Below are 20617 nucleotides of genomic sequence, written 5' to 3'. Positions count from 1 at the left end.
GTGGTCTTTGGACTTCACATGTGACTTAGTGAAAGGATGCCCATTCCACACACGACGGAGGTGGGATTTAAACCGACAGCCTACAAGTGTGCAGGCCCTGCTCTTATCCTATAGGATTTTTAAAGGATGTGCCTGAAATATAATTTGTTATTATAAGGATAGTGAGTTGTTGTTCTAGCTTCCATCAGAAACCCAATTACATTTTTCCAAGCTCAATAATTGGCCGTCTTGGCATAGACAAGAAGGTACATTGTACTTCTTTGTGAAAGCAGGACATTGATCCATGGCTAATGTGTAAAGGTTAATGCACTATTACAAACCATAAGCTTGACTCAAAAAATCTTTTCATAAAAAGTAAACTAATTAACACTGTCAGTGGCTCTCAAATTCAGTTACATAGTTTGCAATAGCAGCTAATACACTGTACAGTTGTAAATATACAGTTGCTGATTAGTCACTTTATTGGAATGGAGACCTTTAATTTATGTTTTATTGTATATTATTTTACCAGTCTACACAGAAGCTGTTGAAAGCTACAATACCAGCTTGCCACACCAACAATAACAAACCCAATTTCTGAAATGTGTCATATTTCCATCAGAAAAGCCGAAGCCAAGCAGTTTGCTCTTGTAGCAACCGAAGTGTTGGTCATGTTTTTAAGACTAACCTGGGTGTCATTACACTTTGCTACTCCATCATTGCTTCCCCTGTGTACACTTCAGGCTAAAGTTCTTTGTCATATTAATTTTATTTCTAGCAATCCATCCATCCATTTTTAATTGCTTATCTGGGGAGAGGGTGGTCTGGGCAGCCCGGTTCTGCGACACCCATTTCCAGCAATGTCACAACACATTCACATTAATTCCCTTTCACATGTAAAAGTTACACGTGTAGCTGATATCATAGGAAGAATACTTATGTAATAAAATGCTTGAGATGTTAAGAAAAATAAGGATACTGTTTAATTAAATTTCCAGCTATTGATGGCAAAACATTGAAACACACTGACTTGTATATTGAGCCATTTGTTCTTTCTAGTCTACATCAACAATGGCAATTTCTTGGCTTCCTAAAATTGTATGGAGCGCCATGATATGAGGATGCAGAAAATACAGACAAGGATATAGGAAAACAATCACGGAACAATGGAAAGTGAGTATACTAATGCAAATTCACTGGGTACAAGAAAGTATGCTGTGCTCATTATCGTGAGCACAATGTTCTAAATCGTCCATAAAGTTAACATTTCCATGAAGTCAAGCTCACAAAATCACTAAAATGTGCACACAATTTATTTTTTCATATTTTGAACATATTCTGAAATTTTTAATTTTAATTTAATTTAATTTAATTTAATTTAATTTAATTTAATTTAATGTTTCGGTTATTTGTGTTCTTACCTAAAGAAGATGCATCTGCAAAGCCAGAAGCTGGTGTGTGAATACTATGGGTTTTACTGCAGTAAATGTGTTCACTCAAGTCTTTGCAAAAATGTATGTCTCCCAATCCAGCTTCTTGTTCTGCTAGACCTGGCACTTGTCCAAACAAAGTTTCAACCTAAAGGATTATTAGGAACACCATACTAATACGGTGTTTGACCCCCTTTCGCCTTCAGAACTGCCTTAATTCTACGTGGCATTGATTCAACAAGGTGCTGAAAGCATTCTTTAGAAATTTTGGCCCATATTGATAGGATAGCATCTTGCAGTTGATGGAGATTTGTGGGATGCACATCCAGGGCACGAAGCTCCCATTCCACCACATCCCAAAGATGCTCTATTGGGTTGAGATCTGGTGACTGTGGGGGGCATTTTAATACAGTGAACTCATTGTCATGTTCAAGAAACCAATTTGAAATGATTCGAGCTTTGTGACATGGTGCATTATCCTGCTGGAAGTAGCCATCAGAGGATGGGTACATGGTGGTCATAAAGGTATGGACATGGTCAGAAACAATGCTCAGGTAGGCCGTGGCATTTAAACGATGCCCAATTGGCAGTAAGTGGCCTAAAGTGTGCCAAGAAAACATCCCCCACACCATTACACCACCACCACCAGCCTGCACAGTGGTAACAAGGCATTTCTTACTTCCTCCCTGACAAAGAACTTCTTACAAGGCATTTCTTACTTCCTCCCTCACCCCTTCTGGGGTGTGCTCCATGGAGCACAATGTCGTTGAAGAGTTTATGCTTCTGCGGCCTGCAAGACAACTACCTCCACCTCCGGCAACTACCCTCCAACCTGCCTGCCCTTGGCTCAACACGATGCCTCGCCATCCATCCTGCGGCTGTGTGTCTATTAATCCTGCCATCGTGCATCAAGCACCACGTGCCTGCACCAGTCGGCCGCTGCTTTGAGACATATATTTCAACTCCTGTATTAGCTTAGTCATTTCATCTTGTCTGTATTAGCTTAGTAATTTCATCTTGTTTGTTTGACTCATCTGCCAGCCCCTGGAGGATGGGCTCCCCCTTTGGGTCTGGTTCCTCCCAAGGTTTCTTCCTCTTAGGGAGTTTTTCCTTGCCACCGTTGCCTTTGGCTTACTCAATGGGGGGTCCTTACGAGGCAGAAATGTAAAGCGCATTGAGACAATGTAATGTTGTGATAATGCGCTATATAAATAAAATTGAATTGAATTGAATGATGGATCCATGTTCTCATTCTGTTTACACCAAATTCTGACTCTACCATTTGAATATCTCAACAGAAATCGAGACTCATCAGACCAGGCAACATTTTTCCAGTCTTCAACTCTCCAATTTTGGTGAGCTCGTGCAAATTGTAGCCTCTTTTTCCTATTTGTAGAGGAGATGAGTGGTACCCGGTGGGGTCTTCTGCTGTTGTAGCCCATCCGCCTCAAGGTTGTGCGTATTGTGGCTTCACAAATGCTTTGCTGCATACCTCGGTTGTAAAGAGTGGTTATTTCAGTCAAAGTTGCTCTTCTGTCAGCTTGAATCAGTCGGCCCATTCTCCTCTGACCTCTAGCATCAACAAGGCATTTTCGCCCACAGGACTGCCGCATACTGGATGTTTTTCCCTTTGCACACCATTCTTTGTAAACCCTAGAAATGGTTGTGCGTGAAAATCCCAGTAACTGAGCAGATTGTGAAATACTCAGACCGGCCCGTCTGGCACCAACAACCATGCCACGCTCAAAATTGCTTAAATCACCTTTCTTTCCCATTCTGACATTCAGTTTGGAGTTCAGGAGATTGTCTTGACCAGGACCACACCCCTAAATGCATTGAAGCAACTGCCATGTGATTGGTTGATTAGATAATTGCATTAATGAGAAATTCAACAGGTGTTCCTAATAATCCTTTAGGTGAGTGTATATGGTCATCTCATTCTAAATACTGAGGATGGTAATAACCAATATACTGCACTGGAAAAATTTAAGAGACCACGGCAAAATTTTCAGTTTCAGTGATTTCTCAATTTCTGAGTCTGCAGCTGGCTCATCTCTGTTTGTCACTGATGAAGGGGTTCTTACTTCCTTTATAGGTCTTCTGTCCTGCTTCTAGGAGCTTGATATGAACTATCCAAGCAGTGCACTTCACACCACTTAATATTTCCCATTCTTTTTGAAGGTCACTTGATATCATCCTCCGATTAATGAGGCACTGCTGGATAAGTTGACGGTCATCTCTGGCATTAGAAAGTTGCTCCTGCCCTCTACCTGCCTGATTTTTGGTTATTCCCAGTGTCTTCTGCTTTACCTTATTCTTGAGTACTGCTGTCTTTTGAACCTGGAAGCAGCCTGCTGTTCATGTAGCATTGTGCCAGCAGAACCAGGATCAAACCAGGATTTAGCAAAGCAGATTCTTAAAAAAATATGGAGCGGTCTCTTAATTTTTTCCAGAGCTGTATGCATACATCTCTGAACCCTTTATAAAAATGCATAATATATCTCCCATTCCAAATTTATTCTCTTGTTCTTTTAGTAGCCATTTACATATTTACATATAGTTTTTTTCCAAGAATTTGCCACTTGTTTTAATGAATTTTCCTGCTTTTCAATAAGTATTTTTTTATTTATCCTGACATCTTCTGCGACTCCCTGTAGGCCTTTGCCATTCCATTCTCAACAAACGTCTTGGGAGAAATTACAGTGATAAATGTCTTCTTTTGGAAGATATATCCAACTGGCTTGTGCCACAAGAAGATAAAGCACCATTGGAACTGATACTTCTGCTGGCAGATTGCAAGCACATTATTTACATAATTCAGCAACGTATTGGTGGTTACAAATATCTGTGTGCCTTGTGGTAGTTTCATTTTACAGTCACCTGAGGATCTCATTAACCAGTCATAAATATTGTGCTGGCTATAAATGTTGTGCTATGTTCATAGGTTTGTCATAATGAAGGAATCAGGCCAACAGATTTATTGGTGTAACATCTCTAATATTGCAACTGATTTTCCACTGAATATGAATGTAAAACGGCGCGGCTCAAATATTTATGTTACAGGACATACACGGTGTCCTTTTGCATAGCATTGTTTTTTATTAACTTCCCAGGGCTCCTCTGGCCGCTTGTAGAGTAAGCTGTATGCTGTACACTGTATGCTGTACACTGTACCCTATATGCTGTACACTGTATGCTGTACACTGTACCCTATATGCTGTACACTGTACCCTACAGTATATGCTGTACGCTATACACTGTATGCTGTACACTGTATGCTGTACCCTGTACCCTGTATGCTGTGCACTGTATGCTGTACCCTGTATGCTGTACACTGTATGCTGTGCACTGTATGCTGTACCCTGTATGCTGTACCCTGTATGCTGTACCCTGTATGCTGTACGTTGTATGCTGTACCCTGTATGCTGTACGCTGTATGCTGTACCCTGTATGCTGTACGCTGTACCCTGTATGCTGTATGCTGTACCCTGTACACTGTATGCTGTGCACTGTATGCTGTACCCTGTATGCTGTACACTGTATGCTGTGCACTGTATGCTGTACCCTGTATGCTGTACGTTGTATGCTGTACCCTGTATGCTGTACCCTGTATGCTGTATGCTGTACGCTGTATGCTGTACGCTGTATGCTGTACCCTGTATGCTGTATGCTGTACACTGTATGCTGTACCCTGTACGCTGTACCCTGTACACTGTATGCTGTGCACTGTATGCTGTACCCTGTATGCTGTACACTGTATGCTGTGCACTGTATGCTGTACCCTGTATGCTGTACGTTGTATGCTGTACCCTGTATGCTGTACCCTGTATGCTGTATGCTGTACCCTGTATGCTGTATGCTGTACACTGTATGCTGTTCTGTTCTTTTAATTCTCCACTGGCACATTTCTATTGACAGGCGCTTTTTGCTTTAATGTTCTCAGTAATTAGCTGAAACATTTCCATGTCTACTTCTTTTTACAACCTTAAATGAAGAGAAGCCTTCACAGCATGTGGTTAGTTAAAATAAACCATATTTAAATATATAAGTAATTTCACGTTTTGTCTATAAAAATGACATTGTTATCATGGAATAATCAACAGATGATAGGTCTTGCGAGTTTTGGTCTGCATGACCTCTGGATCAACGTTATTGTAAGCAAACACTGAAAATGAATGAAGAGGAAGATACAGAATTCAATTTCTTAAATAAATGAATGAATGAAGCGGTATTAATTTGAGCCTCCGTAGTTTGGGGTTCGAATCCCACCTATTCTGTATTTGTGGGGCAAGCCTGTTCTCACTGTGTCATGTGTGTTACCTCTCAGTACTCTGGGTTCTTTGCGCAATCCAAAGAAATACTGTTTCGTCATAGTGCATGTATTCCCTGCATTGGACAGTTATTAAATACCTAATCAGTCAATCTTTATTTTTATAGCACTGTTTTAACTGCAGGGTTTACAGTAATTGTAATTGCAAGTAATTACAGACATTTTAAAAGAAGGCACAAGAAATTAAAAATAAGCACAAAAGCAATTATAAAATGTGCATAAAATAAATGAATAAAATTAATGATTATCATGGATTATTATACACAGTGGTGAAAAGATGTGTTTTCAGCCTGGTTTTGAAAGTACTAAGACATTCAGCAGCTCTGAGGTTTTCTGGTAGATAGGCTTAAGAGGAGGTTTGCCTACCTTGTGCCCGATGCAGTCTGGGATCCTTTCCAGGACACCCCCTAGCCATGATTCCGCATTAGATAAGCAGGAGACAGAAGGATTCACATCATTTATTGAAATTCCATAAGGACTTAGGAAGTAAACAAGTACAGTACACTATGAATGTGTTTAAGATAAAATTCGAATTTCATCTAGATTCATATGTATAAATAGATATTGCTTGTAGTGACAAACACACAAATTGTATACTCCTCAAACTGCATTGTTATATTATTCAAAAATGTTTCTTTGTGTAAATATTTTATGGTGATAAATGAATAGTCATGGGCTTAAATATATAACTCTAAAGTGGGTAACTCTAAAGAAGTTATGCAGCTGTTTGCTGAGAGACCACAGAATCTGATTAACCTTCAGATTATAAAACCCCAGTCAACCCCAGCCCCTTGTAAATCTCTCTTCTCGATATAGCAGATTTTTATTTTTTTTTGTTTTTTACCCGAAAGTTTTAAAAATGGTTCTCTTGCAGCAATTGGATTTGGAATAGTTTGTAGTTTTTCCATATTTGCTGCTAAGGTTGAGTCTCATTTTGGCATAATAATTGCTCATTGAATTACACAAATTTCATATCTTTTCTCTATATTGATTGTATTTGAGGCAGACTGTGAAGAGCGTATGAGCAAGGAGGAAAACATCTGCCTGCAGTCCTTGCTAATTTTAGAATTTAGCAAAGCAGTGTAACTCATCTTGTGTATTAGCAGCCCAATGCCAACACAGACAGCAGCCCCCTCGGAATCGCTCCATTGTGAGGCAAACATTAGAAGGAAAACATTAGTGTCTCAGGGAGCAACCAGAAGCAGGACAAGGAGCTGCAGGACTAGAGGATTTTGTTGGGAAAAAACAGTCCCTGTCTCCATCTGGTGGATAAGTAACGCTACAGATACAGTATGAATGGCTTTTTTATATATTATATTATCCATCCATGCATTTTCTGAACCTGCTTATAATATAATATAATATAATATAATATAATATAATATAATATAATATAATATGAGATATTGCACATTAGACTACACATTAGGCTGTACAGTAGTGCAAAGCAACCGAAATATCTCCTGTTTCCAATATAAATCAAAAATCCAGGCATTGCCGCTGGTCTCTTTACTTCAGTATATCCATTAATTTGGTTTTCTTACCCATCTATCTACAAAGTAATACAAAAAATGCATGAAAGTAATATACCGATGCATGAAATTAGAGGTCAATGCTCTCCACAGCACATTTTTTAAAGAGTTTTTAATGTGTGTGCGTGTGTGCGCGTGCGTGCGTGCGCGCGCCCGCGCTATTCAACGCTAATGTAACTTTTTAAGGCGTTTTTAAGGCCGAAAGTGGCAAGGAAATGATGCGCAGTTCAGGCTAAATTATGTCCAGCCATACCTACCTAGTGTGATTTTGATTCTACAACGGAAATCATACTGCGACAGTAGGGTTAGATTACAAATATATGACGAGAGACTGATATCTTTCTATAATGTCATTCTATAGTTTTATATGAACTGCTTCTCGCAAATCATGCGGCCAACTCCCAAAAACGCCTTCACTGCGTGCGTTTCACTCTTTCTCGTTTCCATGAATGCGCAGCTCGTGACGTAATGCGCTGACAGCCGCCCGCATCCAGACAGCTCGCGCACCGTCAGCTAGTGCGGATCTGTTTTGCATTTGTTTTTTTTGTTTGTTTGTTTTATTTTGGTTTCTTTTTGTTGTTGTTGTTAACAGTTTTGTTAGCGTTGTCGTTCATTATCCGATAGTATCTAGACTGACATGAAATGAATTCGGACATTTTGTGCTAAATCAGCTACCTGCCTGTGGTGTTCCGGCTAGCGAGGTGCCGCAAATGTCAATGACGCTGAAGTCAAAGGACACCAGCGGCTTGCCGGTCAGACACGGAAATTGCCGTTAAAAGAAATAGGCACTAAATAATTAATTCATATTTTCGACCATTTTGATTTGTTTACTGCCGGAATTTGACCAAACTAAGTGTTTTTCGGCTTTGACGCATAGAGAGTGTCTATCAGCGAATCAGCTACCAGCAGGAAGCAAAGTGTCACTAATAAAAGGGTCCAATATGAAACTGAAGGATGCCAAAAAGACCTGTAAGTCCCTTTTCTGCAAATCCGATTAATATTTGGTATGCACTTTGACGGTACGACCCGGGATTTGCACGTCTTGTTATATCCCACCACCTCCCCCCCCCCGCCAGTGTCTAACGTGAGCTTAGCTTCGAACGGACATTTTGGTGGCTCATCCATTGTTTTCAGCAGCAGTGAGTGATGATGGCGGAAGGGCTGTAAGGGAGCGCTGCCGTAGCTGCGGGGTGCTGATCGCACTGCAATGCTTACTTCTGCCTTTCAAGTATCAATTCTGCGAATTTTGTAGGTCATGTGTAGATATATTTCTTTCTTCACGTGTCAAGAAAATCGGGTACGTGTCTAATATTGCACCAGTGTGAATGTCGCAAGCTTGATAGTACAAGGTGAAGTTAACTGCTGCAGAGCGAATTGGAATGTCTGCTTCCATAGCGATTTAGGCAATTATGTTTCTTTTCTTTTATTTGACATAACTGCTTTTATAGGGTGTCATTGTGTTTTATGCTGTCATTAAAAATATTTTCCGTACATTTCGTATATATGTTTTATTCATGTCTTGGAATGAGGCTACAGTATATATACGACTTATTTCAGTTTTTTAAAGCATTAGGCGTCATCAACAACATTTTACATTCAGTTTGTTACGCGAACACATCAAAATGTTTTAGTGCGAGGTGTGGGCTTATAAAATGTAGAAAAAATGTTTTTCTCTTTTGCATACAATAATTGGAAATGCAATTCCATAATTTTATGTGTATGTATAGAATGCCTTTGTGTGTCTGAATACAAGCTTGTGTTGATTTTCTGTTGCTTACCTGATTTTTCTGATCCATTGATTCTCTTCGTCTTTCACACTGGAAAGAAGATGATACTGTTTGTGGATGTTCATGGATTATTGCTGAACATATACGTCACACTCAGTTGTGTAATTTACAATAAAATGAGACCTAATGCTTGGTGCACTCTGTAGTACAATTTCTGAATGGATAAATCCAGCTCATTCAGTTCCTCAGTCAGAATATCACCAGGAACATCATTGTGTGGTTTTGTATTTTCTTTCTTAGTTCTTCCATTGCTGTCTGTGTGGTCCACCGCCAGATTCACTTGTTTCTAGATAAGGTCATCTTCTGAATAAATGTGAATGCTGTCTAAACCCTATTGTCCTCCCTCAAAATATACTTGCATCCAGTAAAATTTGTGTTCCGGAAGATGCCGTTTACATGACAGCGAAAATAGGCAGTAAAAACTTCATTCTTATTTGCTTGAAATTTTTTTTGCACTGGTTCCATGAGGGTCATGTGTATTATAAGCATCTTCTCTATATGGTGTCATTTAAGTTTAGTTGTCATATGTCTTTACAGTTGGGAAATAAGTGCTTAAATAAATTGAAATTGATTTGCCGTTTTAGAGACAGTGTACTGATTTATTTTAGGTGAAGCCACTATGGATTGCGGTGGTACAGAGCTGGATTTCAGTATTGGCTGTCCCAGAGAAGTTTCATAGATTATAGAATTGTGATGCTGCTAAGATTGAAATTTCATTTTCTATGTATTTTCTTGGAACTGAACTTCCTGTTCCGCCTGTAGCTTTCCCATGGTTCGGAATGGACATTGGGGGTACCTTGGTGAAGCTGGTCTACTTTGAGCCAGTGGATGTGACAGCAGAAGAGGAGCAAGAGGAAGTGGAGTGTCTGAAGAGCATCCGCAAATACTTAACATCCAACGTCGCTTACGGCTCGACGGGCATTCGTGACACCCACCTGGAGCTGAAAGGGCTGACAGTACATGGCCGCCGTGGGAACTTGCACTTCATCCGTTTCCCTACTCATGACTTGCCAACCTTCATTCAGATGGGCCGAGACAAGAACTTCTCCACCCTGCATACCGTGCTCTGTGCCACTGGTGGGGGTGCCTACAAGTTTGAGGAGGAATTCCGCACGGTGAGGTCTGCCTGTTTGGTGGCACAGTCATTTATCGTTTGTATCTTTTGTGGTCTGGGAGGATGGAATTGTCTATCAAAGAAATGACGTGTGCATTTTTTTATATCACTGAAATTTGGTTTTATATATTTTGTGCAAAGTGGTGTATTTCAATATTACATCAACTATGAACTGTACATACAGATTTACCATTAGATCCTTTGTTTGGGGTTAGCTAACTAAATGCCATTTCTTTCCTGTACAGATTGGAAACTTGCAGCTGCACAAGCTAGATGAGCTCGACTGTTTGGTAAAAGGGTTGCTGTATATCGACTCCCCAAGCTTCAATGGTCAAGCAGAGTGCTATTATTTTGAGAATGCCCTGGACCCAGAGAGATGCCGAAAGATGCCTTACAACCTGCAAGACCCCTACCCATTGCTAGTGGTCAACATTGGTTCAGGGGTCAGCATACTGGCTGTCTACTCGAAAGACAACTATAAGCGTGTGGCTGGCACTAGGTATTCATTAAGGCATTTATTAGTTTATGCAATAATAATCTGATCAGCAGATGCTACACGGCAAGTTTAATTTTGATTACAAAATAGCCATTTATTATATATTTGTGTGATGTACTGGAGCAAATTCATGTTACATGCATTTTCACGTGTAGAATATGCACTATGCTTCAAGCCTCTGCAAAGCTTTATTCAGTTTGGGCTAGTGATTTTGATAATAAAGTTGTTTTTTTATTACAGGTGACAGTTGAAAATTAAGTTGGTTGGGAATTCTTCTTAAGCCGAGCATTCATTCCAGAATTAAATTGTGCAGTTTGTAAAACATGAAATTTTAAGCATATAGTAATTGCATAACTAAACTTTGAAAGGAGTAAGTGGTTTGAGTTATGGGCAGTGGTACTGCAGATGGTGATTACTAAGATACATTTTGCCTTGTTTCAGCCTTGGGGGTGGGACCTTCCTGGGCTTGTGTGGCCTTCTGACAGGCTGTGAAAGTTTTGACGAAGCCCTAGAGCTGGCATCCAAGGGAGACAGCACACATGCAGACAAACTAGTGCGTGACATCTATGGTGGGGATTATGAGCGCTTTGACTTACCAGGATGGGCAGTTGCTTCTAGGTGAGAGAAACATTATTTTCATTTCCATATATTACTTTAGTTTAATTCACCTTTCAACAGTATATTCTTAATTAATTTTTTTTTTAAATATAACTATTTAAATAACCTAGCTTTGCAACATTAAAAAATTTGAAACATGAAAGTCAAGTTTAATATTGAATCTTTTTTTTGTGCAGAATGGCCAGAAAAGCAACTCTTATAATAAGTTGTTAACATCCATTTTCCAGCTTTCTTTCAGTGAAATAGGAGGGAGAGAATATACATTTTGTTCATTTTTTTCCTGTAGTATTCCTATATTATCAGTTTGACAGCATTTTATAAATTTATTAGAGAGAAAACAAGCGGCATTTTAAAGATCTATACCTTTATCCAGAACTTTCATAGGGTGTCTATGGCTTTGTATAGGTATCCCTAAACCAACAGACTGTCTTTATGCAGGCAACTAACGTAAGAAATCTGTTCATAAAACTCAATTTATGTGAGTCAGATTTGCCTTCCTATACTATTCAAGCCACCTTTTAGCAAAAAACATATAAGCCAAATATGTATTAGTAATATGTAATAAAGAACAGATGTTAAATAGATGAAAAGATAAAGTGTAAATTACCGTACTGGCAAATGTCACCTTCTGTAAACATGTGGGTATGGGTCCAAATTTATTTAAGTCAGTTTTACATAAGTTGAGAACTGCCGTTAATTAATTTTATAATTAATCTGAAATCAAACTCTGATTCTTGTCAACATTTAGCATGTCTGGTGCTATTTTGTCAGAACTACTGGTACTGAGGTAAACTGATGTTTTTATATTATGTTATTATACTGTAAAGAATATAAAGGTATTAATCACTGGTGTCTTCGGCTGTTTAGTGCTGTTGTTAATTACATTTTCAAGGTTGAAGAGTGAAGGAAATAGTGGAAATAGTCTTAAGGTTAAAGTCATCAGTCTGGTGCTGTGGAGTAAAACGTTTTCTACTGTTTGTGCCTCGCAGTTTTGGCAACATGATTTACAAAGAGAAACGAGAAGCTGTCACAAAGGAGGACTTAGCCAGAGCCACCTTAGTTACCATCACCAATAACATCGGCTGGATTGCGAAGATGAGTGCGGTAAATGAGGTGAGAATTCCAGATGAATCCCGTACATGTTTTCGTGTATGTGATGTATGTTCCATAAGAGCTTAACGGGTTAACATCATAGGTTCTTCAGTTGCTTCAGGTGTTAATGAAACTACAGGGTCAGTCCAATCTGGTCGTCTAATAAACGTATTGGTTTGTCTTAGCACAACACATTACGTACTATTGTTATTGACTGTACTTCTTTACCTGTACATAACATTGTATTATATCTGAAGATCGAAAGGGTAATGACATTTCCTTATTTTGCCATGGCGTGCTGTGAATGGTCAGTCTCCATGAGGGTTTGCACCTCCTTCAAGTTTGCGGTTGATGATTTCTTTGCTGTCGGCCTCTTTACAGTGCTGCCTTGTGGCTTGTGAATCAAGCAGCATTGTACAGGGCTATGACAGCGGTGAGATATGGCATCATCACTAGCTTCAGTAGAATTGCCTCCTCACACATGCCTAAAGTTTCTCCTGACATACAATATCAATACCTTCCTCATCCTGTTGACTAATGTGTTGCGATTTGCATTTTATTTATCACTATGTAACGGCATCTTGATATTATGTTGCCTAGAAAATCAATCGGGTGGTGTTTGTGGGCAATTTTCTACGTGTCAACACATTATCCATGAAGCTTTTGGCTTATGCACTGGATTACTGGTCACAAAGCCAAACAAAGGCACTTTTCCTTGAGCATGAGGTAAGTCATTTTATTTAGTTTTTGTTAGCTTGTTACTTTAGACAAATGTTTCAGTTAGTCTAAGTAAACCTGTATTAACTATACCATTTTTGTTGTAATGTTTAAGGAACAAGTTAATATTAAAGCAACACATTTTCGATAATCTTAAGGGCTTGAAAAGGAGGCAACTGGACTTCATTATTTCCAATTTCTTGAAAACATTTCACCTCCCATGCGAAAGGTTTCTTCAGTTCTTCTCCAGAAGCCTTTTGGATAGAGGGGAAACGTTTTCAGGATATTGGAGAAAATGAAGTCCAGTTGCCTTCGATTCAGGCCTTTAAGATTATCCTGTGCCGGACAACTCAGAACCTACACAGACAGAACCTTTTATTTGGTTTTATTACCTTTAAAAATGATTGACTTAGCCAAAATTAATGGAGAGTATAGAAAGTATGGATATGAAGGGAGCCCTTGTGTTAGTTATTTCTGGGGAAAATACAAATCAATTTTATCTTCTTGCTACTGCAGGGCTATTTTGGGGCAGTCGGTGCCCTTCTCGGGTTACTGAATTTTACCTAGAGCCGCTACTTCGATCCCACATGCTGATGATGCCAGTCTTCGTCGTCAGTTTCGTTTAGCTACCAATCCTGTACCTCAGAGGCTTTAAACTAAATCAAGGTGAAGAAACGAAGGTGGTCCAAGTGGAAAAGGGTGTAATTACGTAATATATAAAGTCACATTTGAAGACCATTCCTGCTATCACTCACTGTCTGAACACAACCTCTTCTTGGATTGTTATTCTGACCATTTTTTCCACATAATTGCATTAAAACAAGTGGATTTTGCTTGTAATTGGTAAGCTGCAAACATAAAATTATATTTTATTTTTTAAATTCAAAAATTGTATAAAATGATCAATATTTCATGGACTTGAGTACATATTATCTCTTTATTTTTTGCCTTATTCTTTGGGAAGGGTGCACTTGACGGGGGAATTGAACAGTATAATTTATTTTCCCTCAGAGAAAACAAAGAATGTTGTGTTCTACACTTGAATGATGACAAATGTGCATTTTGTAGCAATTTTTTTGCATTACCTATTCGAAATTTTCTATTGTACCTGTAATTGTCAGTTTGTGGGGAATTAAACCAAGCCTAAGACTCTTTTTTTTAAGGATTAAAAAGTTTGGCTTTAACCAAAACTACCAGAATTTTACCAGTTTTTAAAAAATACTTCTGAATGTGAGTACACTGATTACATAAATAAAAAGTAACTATATTAAAGTGTACTATATGCTACTATTGAGCTTAACATATAGGACATGCAAGACTGTAGTAAAACCAATGAGAACGATTTTTTTTTTTTTTTTTGCACTTAATATAAAGTTTTGATTGGCAGTGTCCACTAACAAACTGTATAGGTGTACTTACCTCTTTCTCATAAATATAAACATACGGTATCATGGCAGGCTGAAAAAGGTTGGGTAAATTGAAACAGCTTTTAAATTATAATGTCTGTGCTTTTTTGAGAAGCGGTTGTATCTTTCTTAATCGCATAGCTGCTGTTGTATAATTTGAAATAAGAGCTGAAATTGTACAAATGTGAATGGTGGTGTTTCTGTTCAGCGGTGCCTTAATTTCACCTGCTTTACACACATCACACATTGCCAATCCAACCTTTGCCGAACATACATAATGCCTACCTCATGTAAACTCATACTAATCCAGTTTCAGTATTCCTGTAGGATAAGGATGAGTGCACTACTGTATTTCCATGAACATGTGCAATTCAGTTTGTGGAATCACTGTACTGTGAGCAGATGAGAAACCATACTGTGGCATTTGTTATTTAAATGTATTAATATTTAAAGCTGGCGCTCGTTTTGGTTGTCAGTATCAGATTTTTGCTGTTTGCATCATCGTGTTTGTCAGATGTGTGGACAGAACTGGTACATTCTGTGTTTAACAATGGTCCATTGGTTTCCTTATGCTCTTTGTTAACAGTACTGTACCTTACCTCATTCCTCTGTCAGCTGTGATGTAGTGACTCTATAAATTGTAATTTCTCCATCTCATCTCACACGTCTTAATGGGGCACAAAACCTACCAAAAAGAAGCATAACAGATATGTTTTAAATGTCTTGAATGAGAACTTCAGTTAAAATTAATCTGGTAATGTATCTTTTTTTGTTTTTCAGTTTTCATTTAAATAACTGCCTTGTTTCAGCCTATTTGCATTCTGCTTCCTCTGTTTAATCTGCTTGATTGTGGGAGGGTTTAAATTATAATAAGGCTAGGGAAAAAAACATAGCTTACAAAAGTAAAAGTACAAAGTAACATCATGTAATATCCACTTTTCCTCTCCTATCCTGTGTAGCTTTGATTAAGTTTTGTATTACTTTATATGGGTGATATTTTGAACTTTTTTTTTTTTTAACTTGGGTGATATTCAAAATACCATGAGGGGAAAAAGAATACTGAGAATAATCAGTGTAGGCCTAATGGATTATATATTGGTTACTTACAATATATACATCTTAAAGCCATAATGACTGTGTAAACTTGATTGGATGCCTTTAGTACCTAGAGATCCTCCAATAGATTCAGTCTCAGCAGTTAAAATGATGTTAATGCAAGTGATCCTTAATTTTAACTATTATGTAGATAAAGCTAAATTATTCATATCTTTTAGATTGTGTACCCAAATTCTGTTTTTAGGCTCAGAAGTCTTTGCATATCTTTGTTTTGTCAAGGTGAACAAAGTTTCCAAAATGACTAAAGGGATTTAGGAGTCTTAGTTAATTAAATTACTTGTAATCAGGATTCTTATAAGTTTAAGTTTTAATCCATACCTTAAGCCTAAGTCTTATTAAATTGCTCTTAGGTTCACTTGTGTATTTCATTAACACTAAGTGGCCTATGTTAATGCAAAGATATTCACACTAATGTTTATTTTTTTACATAATAGACTTCAGTAAAATTAACCATGTTTGTGTATTTTTTGCAGAATTAAAAATTTCTGAACATATTGTATAATTTTCCCAGTACCCTATCTTGTTTGTCTGTCTTTTTTTATAATGAATAACAATACTGATTACCAGTGATGCCTTTCATTAATGTCGCATTGTCATTGCCAACTGTACTGTTTGAAATTCTGTGGCATTTTCATCTCCATGTTGGTTTGCTGTAAAGCCTGTATGCACTGTATTTTCGGTACTTTGGAAATATAAATTGTACTAAATTTGTGTTAACTACTTATTTTTCTTGAAAAAAATAAATCAATTCATATTCTTCCTGACTTGTGTGAACATAAGGAAATCCTATTTTTTTTATCAAAGACTAACATTTGATTGAAGAGATTTTTGAAGAACAATGTGTGAGAATTTAATTGGAGACAATGGGAAAAATCTAACAACATTCCTGTTAACAGTTCAGACAATTATGGACTGGCAGTATGCTTCACTTGCAGGTGAATTGTTTTCCCTCCTTATACATGATGTTTCTGTAATTACTCCTTGCTAAATCATTCTATGTCACACATATAGTATAAATATTTTTCCCACATTTTGAAACCAATTGAAACAAAATGTATTGTTCAAAGTGAGACGCAGCAATGAGTCATATTTATAAATGGATCAATATTTTAGGCAGGAAACGTAATACAAAAAACAACAGAAAAAAACTTGGCTGGAGCCAATCTACTGGGCTCTTGGGGAGCTGGTATTGTCCCTCACACAAATAAAACAGTGTCCTGGCATGAGAACTGGCAGTGTCCAAATATATGTATAGCACATTCAACAGACATGTTTCAAAATGTTAGATGGGAAAAGATGGAATCGTTCAGTACGTACATGGGAAAGAAAGCAGCATATGCCAGGTGGACTGAACATGTGAAAATGCTTAGAGGACAGGTGGCAAGACAGCTGAAGCCACGGTGATCAGCGATGAACTGGCCGTAGGCCGGAGAGACTCAGGACACCGCTGAGTTCCGCCACAATGAAAATGCTTCAGTTAGGATGGGGTTTATACTGAGAATTGCTTGAATGATACAAGGAAAGACATGGAGAGAATCATTGACCTGGAAATTTGTCTTTTTCTGACCTGACAACATTAGAAAGCAATAGATAGAAATGATCAATTTCGTTGGCTGTGGCTTCTGTTTGGGAAGAGGTGCCTGTCATTCACTGAGATGGCAAAAAGGGCTTAGGAATGACATGTCAAATTGGATCAGGGGAGGGAAAAGGAATCCTCAGTGTTGCTTGTGAAAAGGTCAGAGAAACATTAGCCAAATTTAAGCCTGCCCATTTCAGTAGCTTAATATGTGGTACCATTTGCATACAATATAGCAGCCAATTCCCCCAAAGTGACTTATACTTTTCTGAGAAATTAGGGTCAGACAGTAGGTCGATAGGGACCTTGCTCAGGTGCCAACAGTGACATCACTCTGCTGACCATAGGATTTGAATCGGCAACCTTCTGATCACAGACATAGGTTCCTAACCCACTGAGCCACACCCTACCCTCATACACGCCAGCTCACAAAAATTGCAGGTAATGAAGAGGAAGTATTTGAAATTTAATTTGAATTTTAAGTTGATATTTATAAGGAAAGGTTGCAGGTTCGATGCAGATTTGGTATATCTTTCAGAAAGATTATTGACAATGATTCAGGAGCATAAATGGTATAAATTTGGATGAAGAATATACAGGTTTACAGCAGGTGTAGACAAACCCTGATCCCAGTGTGCCGGTATCCAACAGATTTTTTATCGTACCTGGTCTCTGATGAACCACTCCTGATCTCAGACAGATATTAGCTAAACAGGTAGGATAGAAAACCTGCTGGATAGTGGCACTTTTGGATCAGGGTGTCCTGCCCCAGGTTTACAGCATGAAGTCCCATTGAAGGTGGGATGAGATCCTGGTTTTTGGCTTCATCTGTCTGTGCACCTAAAACAAAAAAAGGACTTGTGTACCTAAACCCAGAAAAATTCTCTTTGACAACCTTTTTCTTGCTTCCTGTTTTCCACATAGACTTTACTACTGTTAACCTGTTGGAGATATTTGAACAGCAGAGGGCATCCGTGAGGCAAATCTGAGTAGCTAAAATAGTCACATATTCTTTCCAGATTACACAAGCGATGACTTTGTCACTGAATAAATTAACCCGGGGGGATTTTTTTAGTCACAGACATAGAGGTTCATAATAAATTAATGTCTGATGAAGCTGATGAGAAAACATAATAAAAATTTAATTGATAAGTCAAGTCGTGTTAAATGAGATTCAAGTATATAAATAAATTGTGTTGATGGCACATAGAAGATTTTTTTTTACTTTCTTTTTTTTTTTTCCATGAATAGTTTGGCTTATTTGATGCTTTTAACAGCTTTTAGAAAGTCGTATCGTTTTATATGGTGCCTCAGCATGCTGCCATAGCTCATCTGAGTTGCTTGCCTTGCAGATTCTTATGGGTGTGGCCCCATACACAGCGAGGATATCTGTAGGGACAGTGTTGAATTATAACCCTGCACACCCCTCTAGACAGACAAGTACATATATATAGGGTTATTTTCAGGATAATTTGGATTTTCTCTTAGACAATGTGCTGTATTTTAACTGCTTTCCTGCCTTAAAAAATAATAATGTGTAGAAATCAAAATGGTATATACTGATTTCAGCTGGGTTATACCCCAGCCAGACCCTCACTGGTTTAGCTGAATCCTGTACAGGTAGTACTGAGTCCATTGTATTGTACAGTATATTAGCTTTTTAAAATATAATCCCCGGGTTGTTATTTTTTACCATTCCAATAAAGCAAAAAGAACATGCATAAGGAATAAACAGAAACTAGGTGAAGTGTAATATGGGCCTTTTCATTGAAATGAATAGGCCCATAATTATCTGATACTGGGGCATCTAGTTATTTTATTCAGCTCTAATTTCTCACTACAACTGAAAAAAAATTAATAATAATAATAATAATAATTGAAGTGTCTTTTAAATGGATTTAAACACTGGAACTTTAGAATGTTATTTTTTTACCCATTACATTAAAGAACTAGTCAAATGTAACATAGAAAATTATAATATAGGAATGCTTAAAATTCAGCAATAAGCAAGCTAGCATTAATCTAATTTATGGCCACAGATTTGAACCCTGATGTGCCGACACAGAAGGTTGCCATTTGAAATCCTGTGGTCACTGCTGAAGTCACATTCCCACTGGGCCTTTATGAAGGCCTTTGCCCCTAACGTCTCCCACTGGGCCTTTATGAAGGCCTTTGCCCCAAACGTCTCCCAGTGTGCCAGTTAAAATGCTGACCCTGCTCTCTATCCTCTAGTTTTTTCTCACCTGTATTGCGATGGCAATAAAGGCAGTATATTCTATTTTGTCTTCTCGTGTCGTGGGATTTTCCTCTGTGTTCTGTATTCCTACCTGATCCAAAGACATCCAGTTAGGCAAATTAGCTTCTCTTATTCATAGTGTGCGTGTGCATGTCCTTCAATAGACTGGCATGTTCTCTTGTTGATTGCCCTATACTGCCTGAAATAGGTTCTGGACTAGAAAAGCATTTGGATATGTGTTGGAAATCCAAAGTGCACCAGTGGGGGATAATCAGGCTGATGGGAACCATCGCTTCAAGAAAGGCCAGTGGAGCATGGCTGCTAACCAATGACTGCCCCAACTGGGGGGGGTGGGACAAGTGTTTTGTGACAGGACTTAAAGCCAAAGGTGGAAAGAAGCCAAGAGAGAACGAGAAGGAACTGGTGTGCGGCAGACCGAGCTGGTTGTGTCACCACCATCTGAATGGTGGAAATGCACTGAGATACCGGTGTTCTGTGTCGATTATCTGAAGGGAAAAAAGGGCATATTCTATATGTTACGCATTATTTGTAGCATTGCACAGTGCGATTTATCGATGCATTCCTAATATCTTGGACATTGTGTGCTTCTGCTGGTGGATACTGGAGGATGACCATCCTGAACAGACCGTTGCTTTAAAACAGACCCCTTTTTTTATGATTTTACATTGATCCCTCAATAAACCTCACAAGAGCCAATTATCTGCACCTTTGTCTCCTGAATCTCCTTGTCTGCCACACACACACCGCAGCTGATCTGCGGGACTTCACCTGTGAAATGGAAACCGCTGCCATAACAGCAGGTCAGTGCCATTCCGGGTGTGACCTCCCAGGTCCTCCTGTCCATCTCTGCCCAAGCCTTGAACGCTGAGACCTTGGTCCTTGCGAGCCCCACCTCTTCATACCTGGAGCTCCCCTGCTCAGTCAGCCCCATAGCCGTACGTTTACATTTATTTGCATTTATTTATCTGACGTTTTTATTCACAACTTCCTATAAGGCAGAAATGTAAAGAGAACCAAAACAGCGCATATCCATGGGATAAGCCTGGGCCTACAAACCCCAGTTCAGTTTCAGTTCAGTTTATTTTATTTGAAATTCCGCACGTGATGATTCCCTACAGTATGTCCTCTTTGCAGTCCGTGAAATTCCTCAAGCTCACACGGGATTCA

The 20617-nt window shown here is 38.6% G+C and overlaps 1 protein-coding gene across 2 annotated transcripts; it reads left to right on the top strand.

Moving 5' to 3' along the window:
• Window positions 1-7728: 7728 nt before the first annotated feature.
• On the top strand, window positions 7729-16381 carry LOC111855515 (pantothenate kinase 3). Of its 2 annotated transcripts, none has more exons than XM_023834609.2 (7): window positions 7729-8240; window positions 9821-10173; window positions 10418-10671; window positions 11110-11286; window positions 12276-12399; window positions 12979-13104; window positions 13612-16381. In XM_023834609.2, the coding sequence occupies exons 1-7, from the start codon at window positions 8213-8215 to the stop codon at window positions 13660-13662; spliced, it is 1113 nt and encodes a 370-aa protein (XP_023690377.1). In that variant the 5' UTR covers window positions 7729-8212; the 3' UTR covers window positions 13663-16381. The 2 variants fall into 2 exon arrangements, with proteins under 2 accessions (XP_023690377.1, XP_023690378.1); XM_023834610.2 differs by lacking the exon at window positions 7729-8240 and adding an exon at window positions 8369-8568.
• The last annotated feature ends 4236 nt before the right edge of the window (window positions 16382-20617 follow it).

Source organism: Paramormyrops kingsleyae, chromosome 10 (genome assembly GCF_048594095.1).
Source record: "Paramormyrops kingsleyae isolate MSU_618 chromosome 10, PKINGS_0.4, whole genome shotgun sequence".
NCBI classification, from domain to species: Eukaryota; Metazoa; Chordata; class Actinopteri; order Osteoglossiformes; family Mormyridae; genus Paramormyrops; species Paramormyrops kingsleyae.
The sequence above is the reverse complement of the archived record's forward strand: the minus strand, read 5'-3'. Positions and strand labels throughout refer to the sequence as shown.

Excerpts from the sequence above, each read along its gene's own strand:
- LOC111855515 (XM_023834609.2), top strand. The coding sequence starts at position 8,213 with ATGAAACTGAAGGATGCCAAAAAGACCT. Across the intron at positions 12,400-12,978 it reads AGATGAGTGCGGTAAATGAG|AAAATCAATCGGGTGGTGTT; the intron begins GTGAGAATTCCA and ends TATGTTGCCTAG. Across the intron at positions 13,105-13,611 it reads CACTTTTCCTTGAGCATGAG|GGCTATTTTGGGGCAGTCGG; the intron begins GTAAGTCATTTT and ends TTGCTACTGCAG.